This window comes from Oryza glaberrima, chromosome 5 (assembly GCF_000147395.1).
Source record: "Oryza glaberrima chromosome 5, OglaRS2, whole genome shotgun sequence".
Classification (NCBI taxonomy): domain Eukaryota; kingdom Viridiplantae; phylum Streptophyta; class Magnoliopsida; order Poales; family Poaceae; genus Oryza; species Oryza glaberrima.
This window is the reverse complement of record NC_068330.1, coordinates 19,725,997-19,742,509: the sequence shown is the minus strand read 5'-3', so window position 1 is coordinate 19,742,509 and position 16,513 is coordinate 19,725,997. Positions and strand designations below refer to the sequence as shown.

Genomic DNA, 16,513 nt, shown 5'->3' with positions numbered 1-16,513 from the left:
GTTGAGTTATTATTCTCTAGGAGGACCGAACCTGTGTAAAATCCTATGCTTCCTGTGGTTTAGGAAGCGATCACAACCATTAATCCCCACTACCGAACACTATGTCCCTCACAAATCTACCAACTACGAACATTGACACATTATATGCTTATTTTAAGAGTGGGTCAATTTCAAATCTTGTGATTAAAAGGATTTATGTATAAATGATGTCAGACATAGATTATTTTGAGAACTTAAGTAAAACCCACTACATACTAGCCAGTGTCATTGTTCGATACCGATGACTTACTCCTATCTATCCACCATTTTACCGTGCACCAACAAGATTGTTTTGTTACTCAATAGTGTCATTGATCTATAAGAGTTTTTTTTATGATAGGTTGTAAGTTACTCAACTTTAATATATATACATTGACAAATCACTATTTTATACTCCCTCCGTTCCTAAATATTTGACGCCGTTGACTTTTTAAAACATGTTGGACCGTTTGTCTTATTAAGAAATTTAAGTAATTATTAATTCTTTTCCTATCATTTGATTCATTGTTAAATATACTTTTATGTATACATATAGTTTTACATATTTTACAAAAGTTTTTGAATAGAATAAATAGTTAAATATGTTTTAAAAAATTAACGGCGTCAAATATTCAGGGATAGAGGGAGTGTATTAGAAGATACATATGCTTCAACAAAAGAAAAAGAAAAGCCCAAACGGCAAATAACCGCAGCCACAGAAAATCCCATTGCCAGTAGCCACGGCAAGCACACTGCAGCAGTGCAGCCGCCATGGCTCGCCCGTCGCAGCTCTACCTCCTCTCCTACAACTCCGTCCAGGCCCTCGGATGGTACTCCACCCGCAGCCGAGAAGTTCGCTGCGTTCGTGCGTCCAATCCCTCGTTTCGCTCTGATTTTTTCTTTTTTTTTTCTTTTTGGCTTCCTCCTCTGCAGGTTCGTCGCCTTGCTCCGCCTGCTGCCCTGCCTCGCCCCTCCCTCCTCCGTCCACTCGTCATACGCCGTCGCCGGCGACCTCGTATGTGCGTGTATCCCTCCTCCGTGCCCTTCCTCGTATGTCTTTGATTTGGTCTCGTCTCGACGAGCGGAGGGAGTGATGTTTTTCTTTTCCCCCTTCTTGGGGATTCGTTTCTTGTTGTTTCAAGGCTTGCTGCAGACGTGGGCGATTCTTGAAACGATCCATGCCGCCATCGGTGGGTTGATTGAGCCGCTGAATTCCTCGCGCGCCGCTCTCTTTGATGTGAAATTTGACGAGGAGATTCGTTGCTGTTTGATTCAGGATTGGTGCACACGTCGCCGCTTCTTGCCTTCTTGCAGTGGGGAGGGAGGACTCACTTCGTTCTCGCTGTGATTCGGCAAATCCCCGAGGTGGGGAGGACTGCAAATTTCTGCTTCGTTTGGAACGGATGAATTTTGCGGGATTCTTGGAGGAATTGAACAAATTCATGTGAAAATCCCGTAGAATTTGTGTTTTTTATTTTGTCATGTGTAAATGGAAGAGCCAACCGCAAAAACGAATTTGCACTTCGACCTAGTGAAGAAGGAAATTTCTTCCTTATTATAAAATTTCCAGTGATACATTTTCTGTTATTACCTTTTTACAGTAGTGCCTCTCAAGGTTTCAACTTAGGTTTACTAATTTAGTCTCCTGTGCCAAATGCAGGTTCAGAGTAGCCCTTCCGTGTTCATAACGTTCATGGCTTGGAGCATATCTGAGGTGTGGCACAAAATGATACTACATCATTTTCTCCTCTTTTTGTGGTTTGCCTTGTTCTCATAAAAACAATACTGATGCTTTTTGAGTACATTAAAAAATGATTTTCTATGATGCAATCTCATGATATAACGAGAAATTTCTGGTGGAGCCTTCTCAGGATGCACATATTTTGTTTCTATTTTACTGCACAATGATCTATGCCAATGGAGCTAATATTATTTCACCTGTTTCATTCATATTAAAATGTCAATTACGTGTTGAAAGGGATGATCTGACAACTACGTTTAGCTGTTAAGAGGATAAGTTGAGCTGGTACTACTGCCTAAGGAAATGCTAGCATGAATAGAATTGTCTGTGCATGTACCAACTGAAATCCACGACAGACAAATATGTTTCCAAGTTCTATGACACGAAAATACCCTTTTACTAACCTCCGTGCATGTGAACGAAAAGCATTATTTAGGCATCTACATTTTGGTTTAACTCAATGGTACTCAGTACTTACCTTATTTTGAAATAATTCGCAAGACAATGCTATTTTTGTTCAGTCTTTTATCTGAAGTCTAATTTCTTCATGGTGCAGGTCATCAGATACTCACATTATGCTCTGACAACCTTAAAAGTTTGTCCACCATGGCTAACATATCTCAGGTTTGATTTGCAAATGAACTCCAGTTCCCACATCCAAGGATGCATCCACAGTATTTTCTTAGTAGCTTCTCTTAGGCTCGGTGCCCAGTACACCTCTTGTTTTCCACTATTTTCTGGTTGTTTTCTATTGTTTTTGGTAGAAAGTTACACAATTCTCCATTCTTCAAAAATATTTTTGGTCACAGGTCATTTTTATTTTCCGTTTAAAGACACCTTGCACTGAAACCAGCATAGGAAGCAGAAAGATGGACACAGTATCATGGTTGTTTTACCTTCTGTCTTCTAAAAGAAGTTGTAAAATTGCAAACTTGTTGTTCAAATTACAATAACCGTATTGAGTAAGCTACAGAAAGATCACTGAGCTGGAACTATTAACTGGGATATTAAAATGAATCACCATGCATGTCATTTTTATATCCAGGTTCATCTAATATTGTTCCTACTCCAAAATCGCCAGTACATCGCTGCTATGTTGATTTTGTTTCTTTACATGATATAATAATGGATCACAATGTTTAACTGCAGTACTACTGTTGCTTACCAGTCCCTAGTTTTACCGTGCTGCTTATGGTCTTTTTTCCAGGTGACTGCTGTTCTCCTGATCAGAGACTAATTAACTCTTTCTACTTATTTGCACCATGTAGGTACACTGCCTTTATACCGCTGTATCCAATTGGAGTAGGCCCAGGAGAAAGTAAGCCAATTCCAAAATTCTCACCCACCAAACTTCCCCTCTCTTTACACCTACTAATCTTGCAGTCTTTTGCTGTAAATATACTTTTCTTGCCATCTCCGCAGTGTGGACTATGTACCAAGCTCTCCCATTTGTGAAGGAGAGGAAACTCTACTCTGGCTTCTTTGGGAAGTTCTCCATGAGCTACCATTCCTTCCTAGTGGTAGGTCAAGCCATAGCCTGTGAATGTCTGATGAAACTGAAACATTTTTTTCAGATAATGTGATGAAACTGAAGCATGCAACACTGCTGATGGAAATGCAATTCGATCGCTAGCTGACCTTCCTCATGCTGCAGGCTGTGCTGGCAGTCTACCCGTTTCTGTGGATGAAGCTGTACCTGCATGTGTTCAAGCAGCGCAGGTCGAAGCTGGGGAAAACCGGAGGCGCCAAGAAACGAGCCTGAAGAAACCAGCTCCGTCTCGATGCTCATACATAGTAGTACATGATCCCTTTTTGAAATTTCTCTTTGTTTATTTATTTACGAGAAAGCATGTACTCATGATTCTGATTATAATGGCTAAAACATTAAGCGCGATATGATAATGGTAAAGCTGCTTGGTTTTTTTATAGAGAGAAATGCAAGCTACTTGCTTGATTGCTGATTCGGAGCCAAATTTTTCCCTACTAACATTTTGATAGTGTCATAGTGCTATTACTAAATTTGGTAATTTAGAATTTGAACTAGCGTGAGAAAAAGTTGGTAGCACACCAAACATTTATTTGATACTATTAAAAAGTTTCTAAAATTTTGATAGGACGAAAAACGGCTTCAATCCAAACAAAATCTGAATTTCTGAAGTATACTCCCTCTATCCCAGTATGATCATCCCTTAAGTAAAGAACAACAAGAACAATGACACTAAAACATCAATCATTCTAAAATTAATCATCATCGATGAAAGTGATCGTGTCCAACAGAAATTAATTCACACTCTAAATATCGCATGGGTTAAACCAACATAAATTATTTTTGGTTGGTTGCGCGCATACCGGGCATTCCACGATGCACATTTACTCTTTGCAGAACCAAGCAATAGACACTTTGTTAAATGATGATTATTTTGAAAAAAATACCTTAAAATTCTTTGACGATGATCAAACTGAGATAGAGGGAGTAGTAGGTTGGCTGTACATTAGGACATGGCCCAATTAGAATTATTGGGCCCTGTAAAGGCCCATGAAACGTAGCACTCTGTCACAAACGGCGACGAGGCCTACCAAAGTGGCAACTTGGTGAATTTCACACTGTACTGTCTGATCGCTCGCCGCCGCGGCCGCTCTCCCGCCGGCGCCGCCCCCCTCCGCCGCCGCCATGGGGAAGTTCCGCAAGCTGGGCCGCCACGCCGCCCACCGCGTCTCCATGCTCAGGTCTGGCTTCTCCGCCTCTCCAACCCCATCTCCCCGGTCTCCATTTCGCCTCGTCGCACCCACGCTGAAGTCATGGCCCTGACCCACGGCTGTCCGTCTATCTCTCTCTTTTCCCTTCTCTATCCCTTTCCCTGGGCAGGACTATGGTGTCGCAGCTGGTGAAGCATGAGCGGATCGAGACCACCGTCGCGAAGGTAGCCCGCGTCCTGTCTCTCCGTGGTTCCGGCATTTCGTCGAACACCTAGCGGTGGGAATGCAGGTTTTCTGCGCCAGGAAATTTGATTTTTTTTTTCTTTTCTGTGTGTTGCTTCTTGACGTTTCAGGCGAAGGAGGTGCGGACGAAAGCGGATCAGATGGTGCAGCTCGGCAAAGAGGTATACATTCTGTCGAGATGAAAACTCAAGCTGGAAATTCTCGTTCTTGTGCAACTCTTGTTCTGAATTCTCATCCTTTGCTGGGCCGTAGGCGGTAGCAGACTTACATGATTTGACCTTATGTATTTGACCACAACAAAAGGAAAGAAAAAAATATCACCGGATAATATAGAGTGATTGTACCTTACTTACAAGTTGTTGGTAATCCTGCCATTAGTAAATGATTCAGATCGATGAAAATTCTGACTATGTAACGTGAGGTATATTGTTCAAACTCTTTGGCTTAAGAAAAAATAGGCTTCAAAAGTAACTGATTTTGTGACGATGCGAGTACTTTATATCCATGTAAGCAAGGAATCTTGGAAAATGGTTTTCTTAATGTTGCTAACTTGTCACATTCCAATTATCCAAGTGGTGCTCAGTCAGAATGAGGTAGAGAGTCCACAGATTTCTAATGTGGGGAATTTCTTGGATTTGAAATATCGTTTATGTTGTCTAGAGCATCATGAGCTAAATGTCCTTGCCAGATATATTAATCTCTTAATGTTCTTACTGTCAAAGCCGTTCCTATGTTAACATTAGAAAGTTCTATTATTCTATAGGGTACGCTTGATGCAGCAAGACGTGCCTCAGCCTTTGTTCGGGGTGACGATGTTGTTCACAAGTTATTCACAGAGCTCGCCTACCGCTACAAGTAACTTTTAGCCCGCTATGAGTTGGTTTCACTTTTGATTTTGATTTTTGTTCTGGCTAGCATGTCTAAAGGAACTTGGCTGTCAAGATTTACCTTATGCATGTCCATTATGTTTCCTTTGTTTGTAGAGATCGAGCTGGTGGATATACAAGACTACTGCGGACTAGGATACGGGTTGGCGATGCTGCACCAATGGCATACATTGAGTATGTCTTTTCCTTGTTTACCATAACTAGGAAAATTCAAAATTTACATTTGAATTTCTCATTGCTGTTTGTTGCAAGTGTTCTGGTCTGATGCAATTCGTTTTCTTCATATTCATTTCAAAGTTGTAACTATTTGACTAACAGACAAGTACCCTTCATGTTCTATTCTAGCCCTAGTTCCTAAACATAGCTCTGCTATCAAATTCATCCGTTTCAGGCATTCAAAAAAAAAAATCATCCGTTTCTTTCACTAAATCAAGAATTGCAGAAGGCAAGCATCCCTTTTTGTGTTTTCTTTCTAATAAAGGATAGCAAGATTTTGTTTCCGTTTATCGACTTCAAGTTCATATCGATACACTGGTTTACTTTTTGTGTTCATGTTTAGAAAGTGGTGCTACACTGCTACTCTCTGAAATGAATTTTTGTTTTCTTCATCTTGTTTTTTAACTAGTAAACTGTAAAAGAACCAACTTCAATCAGGAAACTGTCATGATGACTGATGAGATTCAATTGGCCATGTCATCATACACAGGTTTGTCGACCGGGAGAATGAACTTCGAGAGGCAAAACCTGCAACACCACAGCCACCTCAGCGGGTCCCTCTTGATCCATGGACCAAGTCACTCGCCAGCGAACAATGGGCAGGTCCTAAAATCAGCCAGAACTCCGGAGCAGAAGGCTTATGACAAACCAGAGCGTTCTCTAGCTTTATTTTATGTTGTTGAGAGGTTCTTTTGATCTTTAGAACATGAATAACATTATGCAAGATACTTGTTCTATATGATAATTCTGTTAGCGATCAATGTCTGTTACAAATCCATGTTCACTAATCGTTGTCAGAGTGGAGTTGCACCCTCTAATATGATGGCAGTGTTAGTATGTGTTAGAATCTACTACCTCAAATTAGTTTTTCTATAAACTCAGATCAAAGTAAAAGAAGTGACTTAGAAAAAGTTCAAAGCATCCGATGAAACGGAGTACTACTTACTCCCTCTGTTTCACAATGTAAGACTTTCTAGCATTGCCCACATACATATAGATGTTAATGAATCTAATCACATACATATGTCTAGATTCATTAACATCTAAATGAATGTAGACAATACTAGAAAGTCTTACCTTATGAAACGGAGGAAGCAAGTTTTAGCACATTTTGCCAAAAAGAAAAAAAAAAAGGTTTTCAGTCTAACTCATGTACAGAATCAAAGGTTCATCTGGTGAGTTGTTATCTCGTATGATATCACAGAATTTGCGATAATCCTTGTTGGTCCCCTTTTGATTTCCCCATCCATCATCGAAGCATCATCAAGCAGAGCCTTCTCTCCCAAAAAGGCCAAAATGGCGAAATCCACCTCTTCCCCCCACCGGAGATGCTGCGGCGTGGCGTCGCCGTGGCGCCTAGGCTGCCTTCTCCACCCATGGCGCGGCGGCCATCGCCGGTGCCGCGCTCTCTCCGCCGCCCTCGGAGAGTCGACGCCCGCGGCTGGCTCAGCGCACGGCCACCGCGCCCCCCGGCATCGGCAGGTGCGGCGGGGCGCGACCTCGCTTACCTGCATTTCGTAGGGGAAGTAGTACTAGGACGACACACTATGCAAGTTTCAGAGCGATGGGACGCTTGGCTCTCTCGCTGTGTGCCTCTGAAAGTTTTGAGTACTCATTTGGCAATCTGGTGATCTTCTGTTGCCTCAGAAAATGGCTTAATCTGGAGAAATTCTCAAGTCCCTAATAACTTCTTGAGATCATCATATGGGCATTGAGCCATTGGCCTCCAAGTGTCATTATGGGGGGCATAAATCATCCAAAAAAGAATGAAAGATGAACCTGCCTGTCATTATCAGGTCCAACTTCAGTTGCATTTGACTGGAGTCTAAGAGTACAATCAAATGCCATTATCTTGGCATCACCTGAAAGTGTGTGATGTGCCGGTTCGGCAGCTGCTATCTTGCAGCTCAGGAATATGTGGCTGCTTTTGCCTCCACATTGTTGGATTTTCCCTGTGTTATCCTCATGAGCAGATAACTCCAAATGATAGGCTGAGAGGTGTTGTGACACTTTAGAAGATAAAGGTATATAAGCAATATCTCGGAGGACAAACCTGAGGAGCGTGGATCGGTTTTACCGGGATCGCCAAATGGACCGTGTTCTTCTGAGCTCTCAATTGTCATCACAAACGGTTGTTAACACAAGGTATGATTCTCCCGCTTTGTTTTGTCTATGCAAAAGGTCTTGTTGAAATTTTCTGGGATCATAAAATTTCATATCTTCTCTGTAATTTTCTGGTTATTCTGATCTTTCAGGGTTCAACAAGGAAGCGGTGGTATCAACAGCATAGGATTTGCTGTTATCAGAAAGGGGAGCTTAAAATTGAGATGTTATGCAATTGGTGGACTTGGGGGAGGAGAGAATTTGAATGATCCTTTAAAGGAAAGCAATAATGGACCTGTTTTGCAAGGATTCAATGGATCTAGTGCTTCCTTTCGGACTGTTGGTGCTAAAATCACTCAGGAAACTGGTGATTTCTTTGTTAGCGATGCAGAGGGTGACCCAGACAAACCAACTGATGGTTTTTCCTCTATTGATGAGGCTATAGGCGCATTGCGTGAAGGAAAGGTATGTAATATCTATTCACGTCTTTAACCTTTCATCTGTGTACTCAGTACTTCTCTTTTCACTTACCAATCTCAGCCTAGTTTAAGACAAAATAGTTCCACTCATGTACTTCTTGGACATGGACCATGTATGGTCAAGACCAAAGTTAAGGCCATTCTACATGCACAATAATACTCCAAATACATGCACAGTGACATTAGTTTCTTCCAGCAATCCAGCCTTCCATCACAATATTCTTTGCTTGGTGAGGTGAAACCAAGCTGTAGTGCATTTATGCAATAGCAAACCATATTACTGTCCTTATAATGCTGTTTCAATTTTCATCCACATTTTCATTCAAAATGATAAGCTGAATAGAAATACTGTAATACTCAAATTTTCGTGTAGCAACTAGCAAGGCTCTACACACTTCAAAATTCAGGACAGTACCCATGCATATGCATTATTGTTGTTTCATTTGTACTGTTGTACAGTCACATTATTATTGTTTCCCTTGTGTAGTTAAATTTAGCTACAAAGTTAACTATTCATTCTTCTCCAGTTTGTTATTGCTGTAGATGATGAAAGCGGTGATAATGAAGGGGATCTTGTCATGGCAGCTACGCTGGCAGACCCAGAATCTATTGCATTCATGATCAGGAATGGTTCTGGGATCATCTCAGTGGGCATGAAGGAAGAGGACTTAACAAGATTGATGATTCCTATGATGTCTCCAATTGCAGAAATTGAGGATATTTCAGCTGCTGCTTCCACAGTAACAGTGGTAAATATTTGTTGTTTAGTAGATTTTGCAGACACCAAATGATCCATCCAGGATCCAAACTGATTCATGGTCCTCAGTTGTGACACTAACTCAAGCACTGTTTACAATCTGTCCAGGATGCCAGAGTGGGCATATCAACCGGCGTCTCGGCTGCAGATAGGGCAAAAACGATTTTTACACTAGCCTCCCCTGATTCTAAGCCAACTGACCTCAGAAGACCAGGCCATATATTCCCTCTAAAATACCGAAACGGTGGTGTGCTAAAAAGAGCTGGACATACTGAGGCATCCGTTGATCTTGTCGCGTTGGCTGGCTTGCGCCCTGTGTCTGTCCTGTCAACCGTCATCAACCCAGTGGATGGTTCAATGGCAGGAATGCCAGTGCTGAAACAGATGGCTTTGGAGCATGATATCCCAATTGTTTCAATCGCTGATCTCATCCGGTTAGTATACCTTAAGGTGAACCCTTTGTGAACTTATAGCTTGTTTTCTTCTTTCTTTCGGTGAAACTTCATAGCCAGAATTGTTCTTCTTTAGAATGCACTGCTGAAACCACTCTCCAAGGTGGAACCTGAAATAAGAAAAATGGGAATTACCTAGGAGGAACTAGGTATTTTTAATCATGGAAAATAACCGTGTGAATTTGAAGCTAAGATGCTCGAACCAGAAATGAGATGCCATTGGTCATGGAACTAGGACAGTATATGTTAGGATTTTTCAGATATGCAAACATCTTTTGTGAAATCTCATCTCATTCTTTTGGTCTGATTCAGGTATAGAAGGAAGAGGGAGAAGCTGGTGGAACTGATTGCTGTATCTCGTTTGCCGACGAAATGGGGCCTTTTCCGAGCTTACTGCTACCAATCCAAGCTTGATGGAACCGAGCACATTGCTGTTGCAAAGGTGATATACATTATGCTCTTTTCCCTTCTCCTGGGACTTGAAATTGGCAGAAAATGCAAATTATGTTCTTGTTTGATGTGTCAGAAGAGCAGATTAACTCATCAAGTCATCGCTCATTTCAGTAAAATTTTCTGCAAATTCCTGCTCTTTTCCCTTCTTCTCCTGGACTAGAAATTGGGCAGAAAAATACAAATTCTGTCCTTGTTCGATTTGTCAGAAATAACAAATTGGCAGAATACTCCATCGTTTCATCGTTCATTTCAGCAAATTTTCTGCAAGTTCTGTTCTTGTTTGATGTGTTAGAAATAACAATTTTTTTTGTTAGATAATGGGTTAGAAATAACAATTGGGCAGCAGAATGATCGATCAGTTCATCGCTCATTTCAGCAAATGCAAAAATTTTGTGGCTGATCCGCAGGGCGACATCGGCGACGGCGAGGACGTCTTGGTGAGGGTCCATTCCGAGTGCCTGACCGGCGACATCCTCGGCTCCGCCCGCTGCGACTGCGGCAACCAGCTGGACCTGGCGATGCAGCTCATCGACAAGGCCGGCCGCGGCGTCCTCGTCTACCTCCGCGGCCACGAGGGCCGCGGCATCGGCCTCGGCCAGAAGCTCCGCGCCTACAACCTCCAGGACGACGGCCACGACACCGTCCAGGCCAACGTCGAGCTCGGCCTCGCCGTCGACTCCCGCGAGTACGGCATCGGCGCCCAGGTAGTGCACCGACATCAACCATGGCGCATTCTGAATTCAATTTTGCATTTGCATTTGCATTTTGATGATTTTGATCCCATTTCAGATTCTGCGGGACATAGGGGTGCGCACGATGCGGCTGATGACGAACAACCCGGCAAAGTTCGTCGGGCTCAAGGGCTACGGGCTCGCCGTCGTCGGCAGGGTTCCGGTGATCTCCCCCATCACCAAGGAGAACCAGAGGTACCTCGAGACGAAGCGCACCAAGATGGGCCATGTCTACGGCTCCGACCTCCCCGGCAACGTCCCGGAGGAATTCCTCAACCCGGATGACATCGCCGGAGACCAAGACGAAGACGACACCCACAACTGAATGCAACAACAAAATTCACAACCACAGATTCTCCACATCTCATTTTGTGATCAAATTGCATCTCAAACTGCACCGATCTTGTTATACTAGTAACAAATCTTGATTTGGAACCAAGCATAGTACCACATTGTTGACAATTACAAACCGAAAGGAAAAGGGCTAACAATTTAGGAGGAGGTGAACTTGGTGACGGCCTTGGTGCCCTCGGAGACGGCGTGCTTGGCAAGCTCGCCGGGGAGGACGAGACGAACAGAGGTCTGGATCTCACGGGAGGTGATTGTGGGCTTCTTGTTGTACCTGGCAAGCCTGGCGGCCTCCTGCTCGAGCTTCTCGAAAATGTCGTTGATGAAGGAATTCATGATGGACATGGCCTTGGAGGAGATTGATGCACCTGCTTGAGCACCTTGAAGTTGTAGATTTTATAGGTCTCCACGCTTTTCTTCGCCTTCTTCTTCCCCTTCTTGTCACCGGTGCCACCCTACTTGGACGTCGGTAGCCGCTTCTCCGCCTTGGGTTTCTTCTCCCCTTTGGGCACCTTCTCCTCTGTTGGTTTCTTCTCTGCCGGCTTCTTCTCCGCCTTCGGCGCCATCACGCCCGGATCGAGAGGTTGAGAAGACTCGAATTGGCAGCGAGAGAGGAAGAAGTGGATGCGTTGCGACATGGTGTGGGGATTGATTTATGGGATGGGGGAGGGGGGATATATAGAGGGGAGAGGTGGGACATGATTGGTCGTGAGGGAGAGGCCACAGATCGGTGGATGGATATAGAACGTTGGAAAAATGGACGGGTGGAGATGGGAGATGTGTAGGGCGTTTTGATTGGGCTCAGATAACCGATACGGCTGAGGTACCAAAGCCCAAGAATTGGGCGGAAATTTTGGGCACCCAGATGGAGCAGGCATAGGGGATTTTTTTTTTCTCCCTTTGCATTCGTCCCGGTTTTGCATGGTGAATTTGAGCTGACAATTCCGCAAAACTGAATGAGCAATAGTAGGCATTTTGAACTTGAAATAAAGAGGGCAGCAATAAAACTGTATGAGATGTAATAAACATTTTGAAATTGGAAAAAAAAAGGAAAATAAGATAGTAAAATAAGCATTATGAACTTGTAAAAAAAAGAGAAAACATTTTGAACTTGTTAGTCAAAAAAAAAAGAAAGATGAAGAGAAGACTACCAGAAAAACGATTTTTCACAACATCTAGGCTTGATTTTTATAAGGCGGACTATAAAATTTCCACTTCTAAAATAACTGAAGACCCCATAATTCTAGCCCTACCTGGTATTTTTAAGAGGACTGCTTGAAAAAAATAGGAACAGTTTTATAAGCAGCCCTCTTAAGGAATTGTCTGTCAAAATCAATTTTTACAGGCAAAATCAATTTTTACAGGCAACACCCTATATAGTATATATAGAGTTTGCAATGACCAACGAATCGACGTGGCATGGTTAACAAACATAAAATACTCTCTAAGTCCCACGATAGAAGCCCCTCCCCCAACACTCAGTTTCGATCTTATCCTCCTCTACCTCTCCTTTCTCTCCTGAGATAGAAGCTCCTTATTGTCCTTGTTTAGAAGCAACCGCTCTAGTGCGTGACTGGAGCGAGGGAGGGGCGACAACATCTCAGCGAAAGAGCAGCAGCAGCGAAGGGTAGAGGTGGTGGAGGGCTTGACAACAACTGCTCGGGGGTTGCAGATTGGTGGCAGGGCCCTAGATCCACCAGTAGGAAGGCTAGATCCAAACGGCCATGACAGAGACGCTCCCCCAAAGAAGTGAGACTGTGTTGACGGTGCTTGAGAGGGAAGGCTGGTAATATTTTGGACTTAGAAAAAAGGGAAAACAAGAAGGTAAAATAAGCATTACAAAATTCTAAAAAAAAGGAAAACATTTTGAACTTGAAAAAAAATGAAAAAAAAAAGAGGGTAAAATAAGCATTTTGAACTTGATAATAGGAAAAAAAAAGAGAGGGTAAAACAAACATTTAGAACTTATGATATTTTTTAAAGAAAAGTTCAAAAAGGAAAAGATAAGGGTAAAATAACCATTTTGAATTTTAGAAAAGGTGAAATAGGAGGGTGAAATAAGCATCTTGAACTTAAAAAAAAAAGGGAAAATAAGAGGTTAAAATAAGCATTTTGAACTTGGAAATAAAAGATAAGAGGGTAAAACAAACATTTTGAACTTGTGATGACTTTTTGTAAAAAAAAAGGTTTAGAAAGGAAAAGAAGAGGGTAAATAACCATTTTGAATTTAAAAAAGGGAAAGTGAAACAAACATTTTGAACTTGTGATGACTTTTTTTAAAAAAAAAAGTTCAAAAAGGAAAAAGAAGAGGGTAAAATATCCATTTTGAACTTTTAAAAAGGAAAAATAAGAAGGTGAAATAAGCATTTTGAACTTATGATAAAATTTTTTTAAAAGGTTCAAAAATAAATGGAAGAGGGTAAAATAACCATTTTAGTTTTTAATATAAAAGGGAAAATAAGAAGGTGAAACAAACATTTTGAACTTGTGATGACTTTTTTTTAAAAAAAAGTTCAAAAAGGAAAAAGAAGAGGGTAAAATATCCATTTTGAACTTTAAAAAAGGAAAAATAAGAAGGTCAAATAAGCATTTTGAACTTATAATAAAAAAAAATTAAAAGGTTCAAAAATAAAAGGAAGAGGGTAAATTTTTTTAAAAAAAAAAGTTCAAAAAGGAAAAAGAAGAGGGTAAAATATCCATTTTTAACTTTAAAAAAGGAAAAATAAGAAGGTGAAATAAGCATTTTGAACTTATGATAAAAAAATTTAAAAGGTTCAAAAATAAAAGGAAGAGGGTAAATAACCATTTTAGTTTTTAATTTAAAAAAGATGGCGTCGCCCGGACTCGAACCGGAGACCTTCAGTGTGTTAGACTGACGTGATAACCAACTACACCACGACACCGTTTGTGGCAGAGAGATTGCACCAAATTTGAATTACATTTATGCCAAATTAGGAAGAGACAAATGGACCGCCTGCATGCTGGGTTGTCGATCACATTCGCGACGCCATATTCAAATTTCAAATGGACCAGACTCATTTTCATTTTTAGCCTAGATTCTCAGTAGGAATAGAAAAACAGTCTTGTTAAAAATATGGCGCTAAAAACATGGTGTCGATGTATCATCGGTATTTTGGGTGCATTAGGACCGGCACGCAAAACGTAGTACTTCCTCCGTTTCACAGTGTAAGTCATTTTAGCAATGTGATCATTAACATCAATATGAATGTAGGAAATGCTAAAATGACTTACATTGTGAAACGGAGGGAGTATGTATTAGCGTATGATTAATTAAGTATTAACTTAAAAAAATTTTAAAATAATTAATATAATTTCTAAAAGCAACTTTCCTATAGAAAATCTTTGCAAAAAAAAGCATATGATTTAGCAGTTTGATAAACGTGTGGAAAATTAGAACATACCCTTACGAACACAACATTAAGAGAGTTTAGGATAGGCAGGGAGCTTGGTCTTTCTTTTTAGCCTTAGGGCATGTACAATGGTTGTCAATAGTGGTCTCTTAGCGTTGCTAATTAGGAATACTTGTTGACATGGAAGAAAGAGACAGGGGAGAGACAAAACATCGTTGTTATGCATGACAACGGCTTAACAACGACTCTTAATCACTATAATATGGAAATATGGTTGCATGAGGGTAAAAAAATAGAAAGAATATTAATAAAAGGAATATTTTTTGAGTTAATGATTAGAGCATTTGTCGTCTCAACTATTGTAAAGATATGGTCTTTTAATAATCTTGTATTGTTTAAGAGACCATACTCGTCTCTACCATTGAACATGCCCTTATAGGCGTTTCTTGATAACGTGGGAATGGATTGGACCTTGACGAGTTGCCAAACTGTTGTACTGATATTCTCTTTCTTTAAACTCGCTAAAAACCTTCTCAAAGACTCCTTTTGTACATGGGACAATTTCTAGATCATTGGTTATCACCGAAAATATTCAAGTCATGCGCGTACACACCACTATACATGTACATCACACTCAAACAAGTGTGCTCCGTAACACACGTTCAAATAGAAGGAACCTAACAACAAATCGTTGGCCTCATTAAATTTATATTAAAAAGCAAACTCTCATTTGTATAATAATGCATTCATACACACTATGATTAAAGTTGTGCACCGATGGCTCTACCACCACACGTTGTGTTTCCACCCCTCAATCTATCCTCAAGCTCCACAACTGAACTGGCAACAATCCCTCCCACTCTTCATCCGTTGCTCATCGCTGACAGATCAGCTTTTAGGTTGTGCCTAATCTAGTACTCTCTCCGTCCCATAATATAGCAACCTAGTACCGAATGTGACATTTCATAGTACAATGAATCTAGACACCCTTCTGTCCACATTCGTTGTATTATAAAATATCTTATCCGATACTAGGTTGCTATATTATGGGACGAAGGAAGTAAGTGGGATCGTGGAAATGTGGAATACCTCTGCCAAAGGCCGTGCCTTTCATCTCAAAACTGAAAACACACGAGACGGTCGCATAGCGAAGTGGATATCGCGTTAGATTCCGAATCTAAAAGTCGTGGGTTCGAATCCCACTGCGATGAAACCCTGTTCTTGCTGTTTCTGTTTTTTTTTTCCTTTTTCACGTAGCTCCAGTTTGTCAGGCACTATATATAACAATGGATGCGGACTCTATATATGACAACGATGCAGACATGGAGTCATGGTTCCAATCACACAGTTGTTGGCGGTGTTTGGTCCCCAACTGCCTTTCTTGCCTCCAGGGTACCGAATGATCGATGCAGAGTTGTTGCTGCAGATCCATTTCGTTGTCAGTGGTCGTTTCTTTTAAAACATCATAGCCTTCTTTTAGAAAAGACTCATGTAAGTCATGGATGGGTCGTTGGTTGTCATGCTACTTTTAGATAAACCTCATTACCCATCAAAGTCTGGTGGCACCAATGGGCAATGGCTCCGAATTGATTGCAATATGAGGATTAGTAAAGCTTTCTTTTTTAAGGCTGTGTTTAGTTTCTTCAAACTTTCAAAAATTCCGTCACATCAATTGTTTAGACGCATGCATGGAGCATTAAATATAGACAAAAAAAAACCAATTACACGGTTTGCATGTAAATTGCGAGACAAATCTTTTAAACCTAATTACGCCATGATTTAACGATGTGATGCTACAGTAAACATTTACTAATGACGGATTAATTATACTTAATAGATTTGTCTATAGTTTATTTTGTTATTAGTTTACGTTTAATGCTTCAAAAGTATATCTATATACGTTAAAAAAAATTAGAGGAGGAACTAAACACTTCAAAAGTATATCTATATACGTTAAAAAAAATTAGAGGAGGAACTAAACACGGCCTTAATCAAGGGATATTTCCCTTGCTTCTAT

At 41.0% G+C, this 16,513-nt stretch overlaps 3 protein-coding genes, 2 non-coding genes and 1 pseudogene across 7 annotated transcripts; 4 read left to right on the top strand and 2 right to left on the bottom strand.

Moving 5' to 3' along the window:
* Positions 1 to 718: 718 nt before the first annotated feature.
* Positions 719 to 3,687, top strand: LOC127772816 (uncharacterized). 2 transcript variants are annotated; one of them, XM_052298797.1, is made up of 9 exons: positions 719 to 848; positions 952 to 1,037; positions 1,161 to 1,208; positions 1,295 to 1,383; positions 1,679 to 1,732; positions 2,316 to 2,383; positions 3,028 to 3,077; positions 3,182 to 3,279; positions 3,414 to 3,687. In XM_052298797.1, exons 1-9 carry the CDS (start codon positions 790 to 792, stop codon positions 3,519 to 3,521), a joined length of 660 nt encoding a protein of 219 aa, XP_052154757.1. In that variant the 5' UTR covers positions 719 to 789; the 3' UTR covers positions 3,522 to 3,687. The 2 variants fall into 2 exon arrangements, with proteins under 2 accessions (XP_052154757.1, XP_052154756.1); XM_052298796.1 differs by having other exon boundaries at positions 952 to 1,208.
* A 648-nt stretch (positions 3,688 to 4,335) lies between these two features.
* Positions 4,336 to 6,662, top strand: LOC127774498 (uncharacterized). Its single transcript, XM_052300757.1, has 6 exons — positions 4,336 to 4,486; positions 4,626 to 4,680; positions 4,810 to 4,860; positions 5,463 to 5,554; positions 5,683 to 5,760; positions 6,293 to 6,662. The coding sequence occupies exons 1-6, from the start codon at positions 4,431 to 4,433 to the stop codon at positions 6,444 to 6,446; spliced, it is 486 nt and encodes a 161-aa protein (XP_052156717.1). The 5' UTR covers positions 4,336 to 4,430; the 3' UTR covers positions 6,447 to 6,662.
* A 1,138-nt stretch (positions 6,663 to 7,800) lies between these two features.
* Positions 7,801 to 11,253, top strand: LOC127774496 (probable monofunctional riboflavin biosynthesis protein RIBA 3, chloroplastic). Of its 2 annotated transcripts, XM_052300755.1 has the most exons (7): positions 7,801 to 7,947; positions 8,058 to 8,370; positions 8,912 to 9,133; positions 9,250 to 9,575; positions 9,906 to 10,035; positions 10,454 to 10,750; positions 10,836 to 11,253. In XM_052300755.1, the coding sequence occupies exons 1-7, from the start codon at positions 7,892 to 7,894 to the stop codon at positions 11,100 to 11,102; spliced, it is 1,611 nt and encodes a 536-aa protein (XP_052156715.1). In that variant the 5' UTR covers positions 7,801 to 7,891; the 3' UTR covers positions 11,103 to 11,253. The 2 variants fall into 2 exon arrangements, with proteins under 2 accessions (XP_052156715.1, XP_052156716.1); XM_052300756.1 differs by lacking the exon at positions 7,801 to 7,947 and having other exon boundaries at positions 8,231 to 8,370; positions 8,928 to 9,133.
* A 16-nt stretch (positions 11,254 to 11,269) lies between these two features.
* Positions 11,270 to 11,766, bottom strand: LOC127774497 (histone H2B.11-like; annotated as a pseudogene).
* Positions 11,767 to 13,954: 2,188 nt separating this feature from the next.
* Positions 13,955 to 14,028, bottom strand: TRNAV-AAC (transfer RNA valine (anticodon AAC)). Its single transcript has one exon. It is a non-coding gene; the product is annotated as a tRNA-Val (tRNA).
* Positions 14,029 to 15,634: 1,606 nt separating this feature from the next.
* Positions 15,635 to 15,707, top strand: TRNAR-CCG (transfer RNA arginine (anticodon CCG)). The gene has a single exon. It is a non-coding gene; the product is annotated as a tRNA-Arg (tRNA).
* Positions 15,708 to 16,513: the final 806 nt, after the last annotated feature.

Bases quoted from the DNA above. Each gene is read 5' to 3' on its own strand.
- LOC127772816 (XM_052298796.1), top strand. From the start codon at position 790: ATGGCTCGCCCGTCGCAGCTCTACCTCCTCTCCTACAACTCCGTCCAG. The intron at 849-951 runs GTACTCCACCCG...CCTCCTCTGCAG, and splicing joins TCCGTCCAGGCCCTCGGATG to GTTCGTCGCCTTGCTCCGCC. The intron at 1,209-1,294 runs GTGGGTTGATTG...TGTTTGATTCAG, and splicing joins AACGATCCATGCCGCCATCG to GATTGGTGCACACGTCGCCG.
- LOC127774498 (XM_052300757.1), top strand. From the start codon at position 4,431: ATGGGGAAGTTCCGCAAGCTGGGCCGCCACGCCGCCCACCGCGTCTCC. The intron at 4,487-4,625 runs GTCTGGCTTCTC...TTCCCTGGGCAG, and splicing joins CACCGCGTCTCCATGCTCAG to GACTATGGTGTCGCAGCTGG. The intron at 5,555-5,682 runs GTAACTTTTAGC...CTTTGTTTGTAG, and splicing joins GAGCTCGCCTACCGCTACAA to AGATCGAGCTGGTGGATATA.
- LOC127774496 (XM_052300755.1), top strand. From the start codon at position 7,892: ATGGACCGTGTTCTTCTGAGCTCTCAATTGTCATCACAAACGGTTGTT. The intron at 8,371-8,911 runs GTATGTAATATC...ATTCTTCTCCAG, and splicing joins GCGCATTGCGTGAAGGAAAG to TTTGTTATTGCTGTAGATGA. The intron at 10,751-10,835 runs GTAGTGCACCGA...ATCCCATTTCAG, and splicing joins AGTACGGCATCGGCGCCCAG to ATTCTGCGGGACATAGGGGT.